Source organism: Galeopterus variegatus, unplaced genomic scaffold, assembly GCF_000696425.1.
Source record: "Galeopterus variegatus unplaced genomic scaffold, G_variegatus-3.0.2 Scaffold2566, whole genome shotgun sequence".
Classification (NCBI taxonomy): Eukaryota; Metazoa; Chordata; class Mammalia; order Dermoptera; family Cynocephalidae; genus Galeopterus; species Galeopterus variegatus.
In genome coordinates, this window is record NW_007728677.1 from 68215 (window position 1) to 79685 (window position 11471).

Here is an 11471-nt window from a genome sequence, read left to right on the forward strand (position 1 = left end):
GGAAATGTCAAGTAGCATTTTACTTTCAGGCAGAAGGATCTTTTCAATTTAGAAATACAGCATGACCGATCCTGTACAATCATAGAATGAAGGGCATGGAAAGACTTTACACAGGTTAAATTGACCCCAACCACCCACCCAACTCAATTTTACAGATGAGGAAATCAAGTTATCTCAGGGTAACACAGATAGATCATTGTTTCTCTTTACCTCACACTGCTAGAAGACCAAAGGCAAGTGCCACAGATTCTTGTTTAACAGTATTTCACCCAATACACTAATTTCCCATTCTTCATGACAAACTCAGTTATCCTTTTTAAATTTTCTTTTCAGCCTTTCCTTAGATTCAAAAATTGGCAATTTGAACTGGTTGCTTCTTTCACAGCTACTTTACTTCTTTCTATCTCATTTTATTTCATTTCCTGTTGTTCCTTGACACTTTTTGTATTAGAAAAATTCATGCTGAAATGTAAGTTTTTAAATCACAGATTTCTTCTGAAACTGGAGCTTTGTTCTCTACCAAATTAAATAGGAATACAGCAGAGTGATCTTCTCATTTTAAAAAATTAATGCTGAAATGTAGGTTTTTAAATCACAGATTTCTTCTAAAACTGGAGCTTTGTTCTCTACCAAATTAAATAGGAATACAGCAGAGTGATCTTCTCATTTTGCCTATAAGTTTCTGTAGGCTTTGGCACATTTCCAGGGTTGAGAAGCAAAGTTATTTTTGTTGTACAGTATTTTTTAAAATGACAAATAATACATCAAAAACTATTTGTGATCTTTAAAATTTCTGCTTTTATCTAATTGAGATGACTGGATTGAAAGATTTTGTAATAATCAGATAGTACAGAATAATATTTACGAATTATTGAACTAATTGAAAGAAAATGGTTAAAAATGTATCCTTAGAATTGATTTGTCAAGTACATCCCTCACTTCTCCCAGGAATGTGGCCAGGAATCCTCCATGGAAAACATACAAGTTTAATAATGCTGTCAGCTGTAAAATGTCCTTTGTGCTTTCTATCTAATACCAAAAAGATTATAGACCATTTTCTCCTTAGGAAAATATTGTTCTGAAGAATGTGCCTTTTTACTTAATCAGATTAGTAGATTCAAGGAGAGAATCACTTTAACTCTTGTCCTTACGCAAATATATAAAAGAAAAGTAAATGTGTGAAAGAATTTAGAGAGACTGAAGAGGAAAAAGCACATTTGGTATGTGTATGCAGATAGGGGTCAGTTTAGACAGAAGGGGAAATAGTAAGAAAGATGGAAAAAGAAAAAGAAAGAAAAAAATGAAGGAAAAAAATAAATGATTTAAAGCTATGATCTCATCTTAACACCTAATGTTCTCTTCCCAGGTTAAAAATTTTTGCATATATTATCTTCTGGCTTATACATAAATATCTAGTTTCCATAGTGCTTAAAATATTTTATAATATTATTTGTGAGAAGTAGGTAGGTGATAAAGAGTTTCTTTAATTTACGTCTTGGGAAGATGAAGATGAATATAGAATTTAAGAGACTAATAGAAAGTCCTAATGTTAACAATTAATATGGAGAAGTAGATTTTTCCTTTTCTTAGATTCTGAAAAAATTATACTACCATTAGAAAATGAAAAAAAAAAAAAAAAACCCAAAAAAACCAACAAAAAAGAAGAAAATAAGTGAAGGGATAAAATAGGAAACAAAAAACATAGTACACATGCATTCGTTTTAATTTATAGCAATATTTAGTTTCTGGACTCACACAAAATTATTCTAATCTAGAAGAATTATAGCTAAGATGAATAATTTAGACAATACAACCTTAGAATTTCTTTATTACAAAAGTAATACATGCTCATTATGGGAAAATTTGGAAGTACAAATAAGCAAGAAGAAAAAGATGAAAAGAAATCACCTGTAGCAAAACCGCTGCTAACATTTAGGTATTTCACGTTCCAGACCTTGTTCCTGGCAGACTTACAACAATAAACACATGAACATTGTATAAAAATGGGGGCATATTAGATTAGATTTTGGAATGCAAAAAGGGCATTAGTGAAAAATACTGGTGAATCCAAATAAAGTCTGCAATTTAGTTAATAGAAAAAAAATGGGGCTTAGTAAGAACAGTTTATCATCTGTCTTATCACTCAACACTTATATGTGGTATAAAACACTTGAATCCTTCAAGTGAGAATGGCGATTCACATTGGCTGTCTTCCTCCCCATAACCCACTATTCCAGTCTAACCATGAGAAAATATCAGACAAACCCAAATTGAGGGACATTCTACAAAAAAATCTAACAAGTATTTTTCAGAACTATCAAGGTCATGATAAACTGTCATGAGCAAGAGAAGGCTAAAGAATCAGACAGCTAAATACAATGTTGACATTACCGAGTGGAGTAAAAGGAAGGAGGGAAATGAACATTTACTGAGCACTAGTCTTTGTTAGGCATCGCACTGAATTTTCATTCATTGTATCTCCTTTAAAACCACAGCAAGAATCCATTATATAGAGGGGGAAATTGAGGCTGAGAGTATAGGAAGCATCTCAAAGTCCTCACAGCTATGAAATATGTAGCGGAATAAACATTAGGGGGTGGGAGAGTGGTAATAATGAAGGGCTTTAAAGGATACAAGGAAGGGAGGTGGAAGGAGACGGCAGCTCAAGATCTCCACAGCTCTTCACGATTTGCGGAAGAGGGGCATATTTGCTGGCGTGGTGATCTCAAGATACTAACAATTTTTGGCAACACAACTTGTAGCTGTTAAGGTTAAAGTCTATGACAGTGAATGCTAAATGTGTTTGAGATCATTTCTATTTCTGGCAGAATAATATACACCTACATCATTATTATACTCCCTATGTTTTATTGATAACAAATCTTTTCTGTGGATTTAAATTAATCTAAAGTGTTTTTTTAAATAGATTTTTATGACAAGGCTTAAAAATATGGAATTTTTTTTTCATTTGTATACCATAAATGAAGATGCATTTCTAACATTGGATAAATAAGCTTTGACATATAACAATGATGCTTACTTCTCATTAACCATATACTTACACACAGGGCAAGGATAGTGTGTATGTGTTTCTGTGAAATTTTATTCTGCACAGTTTTTTTTCACCAGACCTTCCAGTTGTTATGGAGACAGTTTCCTTGTTTAACTAAACTCTTGGGCTCTCTGGCTTTCACCCGTTTATATCATCATCTGGCTAGCAGGCATTTCATTCAAAGATATGGCTTAATTAGTATAAGCAAATGTCGCTACTTAGGTAAAGAGGAATAGAATTTTTTTTTTTTTTTTTTTTTGCCTAAGTAAGATATGGACTTATAGCCAGAAAGTATCTGTTTATCCTTGTGGTTAGTATTTTATTTTATCACAAATTATTTTCTTCCAGCGTCCGACCATCAGAAGACATAAATTTAGATATGAAATATAAGAAAAGAAATACCTGTAAGAAAAAAACACATAAACTTTACAGTGGTGAAGTTATAGAAAAATCATCCAGTAAGTAATCACTGTTGATATATTTTTATAGTGGTATTATCTTATAGATTAGCATGAATAAGACAAATAGCTTCTCAGTGTGCCAGGAATGCTTGCTTTCTCTAATAAACATGAATGTAGGTCCTGTGATCTCCATTTAACAAAGGAGAAAAGTGAGGCTCAGGAACCTCAAGCGACTTGTCCAAGGCCGCACAGCATCCAAGTGGCAGACGTGTGAGGTCTAAATCAGAAAACGTGCGGAGTGCCTACTGTGGTTCCCAAAACAGAGATGGCACCACAATGTTAATTCTTTTCCTTAAGTGCTTAAGAAATGAAGATGAATAAAGACTTCTTTTGCTCTCAGGAATCCCAAAGCCACACAGAACAGTGCACTAGTTTAATTTTTGGATGACCAGAAAATAATTATTTAAAAAAGTAGTTAAAACAAATAAATCTTTATTATTCTGAAGCATATTATAGGTGAGAATCATTCAGCTCCATCATATAATGAGAATATGTTACTCACTACAAATATTTTTTCAACTTATATCCAAGGTGATGCTTCACTTTCATAGAGCAGACATGTTGATTTTAGAATTTCTGGTGAACTTTGTTGTCAAAATGTACATAATTATTTGTTAACATTCAATGTCCATTTATAAATTAATCTACTCCTATATTGCTAGGGCTAGGGCTCACAGACCCTACAAACTTGTTGCACAGACTGGGTGACTAGAGCCCTCGCATGCAGGTCCATGCTAGGTAGTTGGGAAAGATCCCGGGAGACATTGGCAGATCACATGAGCTCAGTCCTCAGCAGCAGCAGCAGCAGCAGAAGCAGCAGCAGAGGTGGCTTCTCAGGGTATCCGGGGGACCCTGGCAGCAACAGCCTCCTGCAGCAGATGCAGCCTCTCGACTAGAGCCCTCGCATGCAGGTCCATGCTAGGTAGTTGGGAAAGATCCCGTTAGACATTGGCAGATCACATGAGCTCAGTCCTCAGCAGCAGCAGCAGCAGCAGAAGCAGCAGCAGAGGTAGCTTCTCAGGGTATCCGGGGGACCCTGGCAGCAACAGCCTCCTGCAGCAGATGCAGCCTCTCTGTGGTCCCCCCGGGGGCATCCTGGGAGCGGGGGAGCACTGTGGATCAGAGCCACTTGTCCTTTATACTTAAGTCCATAACCCAGGACAACTGGGTGCACATGAGCAATTACGTTAGACAATAGCCAAGGAACACCTGGGCGCACGTGCATATTTACATCAAATGCTTGGCAAGATTCTGAACATCTGAGGGGCCCTGACCATTTATTTTTCATTTTCCCTACAACTTCATAGAGTTTTTGTCAGGATTACATGAAATAATCTATGTAAGGAACTTTGACCAGTGCCTGGCATATTATAGAAACAATACAATTTTATTAGTAATGTTATTGTTACTCTTACTTACTGTTATACCTTGGTTCACTACCTTTGGAGTTAAACATACTTGAACTTAAGTTCACTGTCTACCGTTTACCTATGTAACTTTAGTTACGGAAACTCAGGCAAGTTATTAAAGTATCTTGAGCCTAAATATCCTCATCTGTCTTAAGGGCATACTGATACCTTACAAGTTGTGAAGATTTCTTCTTTAACTTGACATAGCACATTGGTTCTCAGAGAGTGGTGCCTGGCCTAGCACCATCAGTATCAACTGGAACTTAACAGAAATGTAACTTCTGGGACCCTCATCCCCACCCTTCCCCTATTAAATGAGAAGCCAGGGATAGTACATAGCAGTCTATAGTTTGATAAACCCTCCAGATGATTCTGATGCCTGCTGAAGTTTGAGAACCACTAAAAGCAGAGGACTTGTTCTATAGCAGGTGTAGGAGATGGATTAGTTTTCTTTTCCTAGGTACTGAGCTACCATAATTTCAAAAGCACAGTTCCTACCTTCACAAAACTAACAATCAAACAAACATAAAATCGTATCTTGATTAAATGTTGTAGATTTCTGTTCCATTATCCACTTTTCACATAGAACAAAAAGAAAACTTTTCACTTTGTCCAAGACTTTGCTTTTAAGGGTATGATTAAAATAGATTACCATCCTCTCATTGTATGCATAATAAATACAATAACACAACTCTGGTTTACATTACAATGGAATGAAAAAGTACCTGCAAATTCAAAATTTTGGATGTTTTGTTAAGTATTGAAAAAAAATAGATTCCATTTCACAAAAGATACAATTTTCTTGTAGATAAAAGAGAAACTGGAGCTTTTCCAAAACTACGGAATATTCATTTTCAAGGGAAAATGGCAAAAAATGCAAAATACAAAATAAATGAATGGGAAGCCTTGAGTTCCTCTTGGTCTCTTTGAATAAAAAGGACCATGGATTTATTTTGAACAGCTGTGTTTATAGGGTTTGCTGATCACTGCAGCTGTACCAGCTGAGTAACAGGAAGGTTAAATACAAAAAAGTTAACTTGGAAATGTGCTAGCTTCTTCCAAAGAATTACCAATATTGTACTTTTTTTCCTATCCTCCCCCAAAACCTGCTGTTGTGAAAGGTGCATTTAGGTCATTAAGCATCAGCCGTTATAGGGTTTGCTGATCACTGCAGCTGTACCAGCTGAGTAACAGGAAGGTTAAATACAAAAAAAGTTAACTTGGAAATGTGCTAGCTTCTTCCAAAGAATTACCAATATTGTACTTTTATTCCTATCCTCCCCCAAAACCTGCTGTTGTGAAAGGTGCATTTAGGTCATTAAGCATCAGCCCCCTGAAAGAGGTGCCTGAAGTGAATAAACCTACTTTTTTTCTAGACCCTGAGAAATACTTTAAGGAAGAGCCGGGGGAGGAGTATCCTCAAATTCCAGAGCATCCATTGCTTTCTGAAAGTAAGTCCTCAGCCATCATACACCTCCATTACCTCTCTCCACAGAACTCAATCAATTAAAAAAATAAAGCAGAAAAGCATGAAAAGAACACGTGTTTGCCGTAGGTTGCAGTGAAATGAAGTGTAGTTTGACTTGAGATTTATAGCTCAGCTGCTGATCTGTACTCTCAGGAAGGAAAGCCAACAAGCTGGAATACATAAAAGAAATATCTTTGTTTTGTCACTTTTCTGAAGTCAGAATGTCATGAACATGTATCATGAATCTGCGATGGATGAGAACTTGCTCCCCAAATAACCTTAATTTTCCAAACTGATACCAGACAAAGAGCCATCCTAATACTGCTTTAGAACAGTCTCCGGCAGTCTGGCTTTGTTCTTTTCATGTGAAACACTATAAATAGAGGCCACTTAAAGTGCATTGTCTTAGAAGCTTCCAGCTGCAATGCTAGGCTAGCATGATGAGAGGACAAGAAAGCTTAACTTAGAAAATATAAGTGAGTGATCTCTGAAGATTTGTAAACAAGATGTGCAAAAGAATACTGTTTTTCAGACTATTCTATTCTTCTGAGTTTCTAAGAATTTGAAGAATGATTTCTGTACAGAAATCCTTCCCACAAAGAGGGGCCCTGTGGAAGCACTCAGAAAGCATATGGACACTGCAGGGCAGCTCATTTAAAATAATTAATGAAAAGTGCAAGTTTTCAGCTTGTAACAGTCAAAAGATCAGAGCTACCCTCAGACCATCTGAGATCTGTGGTTTCTAAACTTTTCAGATCCTCCGAGATGGGGTTCAACATCATCCTCGAGAAATAATAACCTTTGGAGTAGGAAAGCATTTCCTTATGTCCACACTCGTGGAAGTGAAAGCCTCTTTTCTTGGCTTAGTCCCCTATGGAAAGGGAGAACAGCTGGTCAGCATCGTTTTTTGAAATTCCACTTATAAGCAAGGTGCAGCTGTCATTCCTCATTGCCCTAGTTTCCGGTCTAATTATTATCAGCTTCCTTTATCTTTTCTTAGGTTTTCTCTTTGCTAAATTTATAGTCATTTGCTTTCTCTTGTGAGAGTCATCTATGTTTTCTGCTCATTTCTCTTAAAAGCATCGTAGGGGAGTTTGAAACTTTCCCCCCACATTTCTGAGGTTTGATAATTTAGTCTGAAATAGACAGCAGATTAACAGGAGAAAAGATATACACATCTGTTAGATGCATGGGGGCATCCCAGGAAGGTGGGTACTCAATAACCCAATGGAATTTAGAAGCTACATATCCTTCTTGTAGGGGAGAGGGACGTGGGAACTGTAGGCACCTTTAGAGAAAGAGTAAATGATTTTTAGGGGAGATGAATGGCCCTGAAGAACAGACAATAGTGTGGGACAAAGTCCATCTGGGCTCTGGGTCTGGTGTCAACCCTAGTCTTCTTTCCAGTGAGATGCCTCAGTCTCTCTCCTGTTGATGAGACGTCTGGGGAAGGGATTCACACAACTGAATATCTTCTGGAGGACCAGGTCTTTGTGGTAGATAGAGAAACTTCAGAGAAAGCTCTCCCACGCAGTTGCTGCTCCTCAGGTGCTCTCAGTTCAAAGTCCAAAGTGGTATATCTTGGGGCATCATTTTCTGAGCCCCAATAACATGAATCCATAAGCTTTAGGGCTCTAAATAGCCTCTAGTGTATCTGATAGGACTTTCAATTGATCATCCTATAATCTTCACCAGGATGATTCACCTTTAAAAATGAATATGGGGAATACTTATCTTGTCCTAGTGGGCCACAGACAGAAGAGAATCTGAGTAATAAACATTAAAAAAAAAAAGATCCAGACAGCCAGGAAAAAGTTGTAAGGATAGTCTACACACAGGACACGACCATGGTAGGAAACCATGGAGCAAGGAGTCAGACTTGAGGCAAGATAAATGGGTGACAGGGAGTGTGCAGAAGCTGGAGAGCAAGAGGAAGGAGATAGACAGGTATCCAGTGAGAGCAGTGAACACCTCTCTTAGCTGAGAGAGCCTCTGCTCATCAGGGGAGCCATTCACGTTGTGAAGCAGGAGGAAGACACAGACAGATGAATTCTCCTTATGGGGATGGGGGTGATGGCTGGGTGAAAATACCTAAAATACCTCCAAGGCTAATACATTTTCAAGGAGAATTGTTTTCCTGGATTACCTCATGTTAAATGTCCTTGTAATTTCCCCACAATTTAAAAAAAAATGCTTTTTTGTGTTTTTAAAATTTTCTTTCTTCAGCTTTTCTTCCTTTGCTTTCTCCCCTTAAAAAAAAAATATTTCCAGCCACCTGCCTTCTCTGCAAGTGAAAATAGTTTCATCTTTTAAAAATGCTTTTTTGTGTTTTTAAAATTTTCTTTCTTCAGCTTTTCTTCCTTTGCTTTCTCCCCTTTAAAAAAAAATATTTCCAGCCACCTGCCTTCTCTGCAAGTGAAAATAGTTTCATCTTTTAAAATTTTCACCACCTGGTGAGAGAGACAGATGCAAACCATTGATGACAACGGAATATGTGACATATGACACCACAGATGAGATTCTGTGAATGCACCGAGGAAGAAGTCAGATTCATTCTTGCTGGGGCGGAGGGAGGAATTTGGAGAGAGAATTACACCGGAGCTGGGATGAAAGGATGTGCAGGAGGTCAAAGGGTGAGGGAGGAGGCAAGAAGTCAAAACCAAGGAAATAATGTGAGGAAAGACACATCAGAAATGAAGAAGCAGCAGACGTCAAAATGAATCCAAGTTGGCTGCAATAGGTGACTTCAGATGTTGAGACATTAATTGAATTCGACACACATGAGTAGAAGAATAATGAAATGAACTGAGTTTGGAATGTGTTGAGTTTGAGGTACAGGTGAGCCATTTAGAAATAAAGGTCTGGAGGATGGGAGCAGATTGTAACATGCTTGGCATAATATCACAAAGTCTTCGACCAGCAGATACTGAAATAACATTTGCTCGTTTATGTATTTACGCTTCCCTAAGGTAGATTTTGAATGTGCTAGTATCTGTACTGGGTTTTAGAGACACAGAGATAACAAGTAGAGAACCAGCCTTCAAAGATCTTGAAGTCCAGTTGGGAAAACAGATATGTAAACAAATAATTATGTTGTACAACAAGGGCTGTGATAAGAACAGCACTGGGTATGATGGGAGCATACAGAAATTCAGAGGTGGTTTTCAGCAAAAACAGATTATGCTTGAGCTAAATATTAAGAGTTAAATTGCTATTAGCCAGGTAAGAAAATAAGGGGATGCTATTTCTAATAAAGGAACAGCATATGTCAGTATAGGGTGGTATGAGTGACATGGTGTGCTAACAGAGCTGCATGCAGCTCCTGGTGGCTGTGTTCTAGGAGGGTCATGATGAAAATTACGCTCCATATGTAGATGGGGACAAGACCATGGAGCACCTAGTGCACTATACTAAGGATCTTGGCATTTATTTTATCAGAAATGGGGAGCCATTGAAATGTTTCAGCCAATTATTCTGAGTTATTCCATTGTATCTCCTCTATTGCTTGTTCAGTTTTTATATCTCTTTGTATTATTCTTTTAGCAATTGCCCTAGAGGTTATACTAGTCTTTTCTGAAATTTTTATTCTTTCTTGTGGTACTTGGCTTTTATCTGAGATAATTTTCCTTCAGTCTAAAGAACTTGCTGTAGTGTATCTTAAAGTATGGGTCTGCTGGCAAATCATTTTCCCAGCTTTTAGGTATCTGAAAAATGTGTTTATTTCATTTTGCCTTTGGAAGGGTATTTTCAATGGGTTTAAAACTCTAGATGACAGGTTTCTTTTTTTTTCCCCTCCAACTCTTTAAAAATAGCATGTTTCCTTGCTTCCATACTCCCCGTTTAAAATTCTGTTCTTAATATTATTGATGCTTCTTATTCTGGCTGATTTTTAAAGTCTTTTTATTCTTGGTTTTCAGAAGTTTTACTGTGATGAGTCTAACTACAGTTTTCTGTGTATTTGTACTGCTTGAGGTTCATAGAAATTCTTGAATGCATCCTTCTTCAATTTTGGAAAATTCTCCGCCATTATCTTTTTCAAATATTGTTTCTTTCCTATTTCCACTCTCACCTGCTCTTTTGGAACTGCAATTACATATATTTTAGTCTGGTTAATTCTGTCACAAATGACTCCTATGCTCTTCTCTTCTTTGCATTTTATTTTCCTCCCTGGGCTTCATTTGGATATTTTATATTGACTTGACTTTGAGTTCACTAATCCTGCCTTTTGCCAGTCTGCTTTTAAATCCATCTAATCAGTCCCCATTTTTGGATTATACAAGGGTACTTCAAAAAGTTCATGGAAAAATGAAATTAAAAGATGATATGAATCTTATATGAACTTTTTGAAGATCCCTTGTATCTATTTCTGAAATTATTTGCATATATACTTTCAGTTCTAGAATGCCACTTGAGTCTCTTTTGTGCAGATTCTAGTTCTCAGTGGAAGTTACTCATGTTTTCATCCATTTTGTCCATCTTTTCATACATGTTCTTAACATGTTTATAATAGTAATTTTATTTATTTATTTTTGGTGGCTGGCCAGTTTGGGAATATGAACTTGTGACCTGGGTGTTACAAGGCTATCCACTAACCAAATGAGCTAATCAGCCAGCCCTATAATAATAATTTTAAAGTCCTAATTTTCTAATACCAATATCTGCATGATTCTTGGATCTGCTTCTAACATCTGTTTTTTTCCTGTTGGTTATTGGTCACATTTTACTGCTTCTTGGTAAGTCCTGTAACTTTTTTATTGTATGATAGGAAGTATAAAAGATCTATAGATACTGAAATTAACTTTATTTTTTTCCCCAGAGACAGTTCACTCTTTCTCTAGTTTGGCAGAGAGGGTTAGGGGTTGATCACCTTAATCCAATTAGTTATTGAGCTGAGTCAGTGCTGAGGTACTGCTTTAGTCAGGCTTCATTTGCTTCTGATTTCAGACGTCTATTTAAGGCCTCTCCCTCTAGTGGGATATGGTCTCCTAAGACCATATCTCTCCCAAGACTGCAGGAAATATTACTTTGCATTTCCAGTCCAATCCACAGTCTCCCATACCACCCCAGCACTCTGAGAAAAC

At 37.0% G+C, this 11471-nt stretch overlaps 1 protein-coding gene across 1 annotated transcript in view; it reads left to right on the plus strand.

The window, feature by feature from the left end:
* Nucleotides 1-11471, plus strand: part of LOC103598321 (WD repeat-containing protein 49-like) — a gene marked incomplete at its 5' end in the record, with an annotated part of 92510 nt that overhangs the window by 64037 nt on the left and 17002 nt on the right. Inside the window, 2 exon segments of the mRNA XM_008582319.1 lie at nt 3401-3510; nt 6227-6373. Of these exon segments, the coding sequence (XP_008580541.1) occupies nt 3401-3510; nt 6227-6373 (257 nt within the window).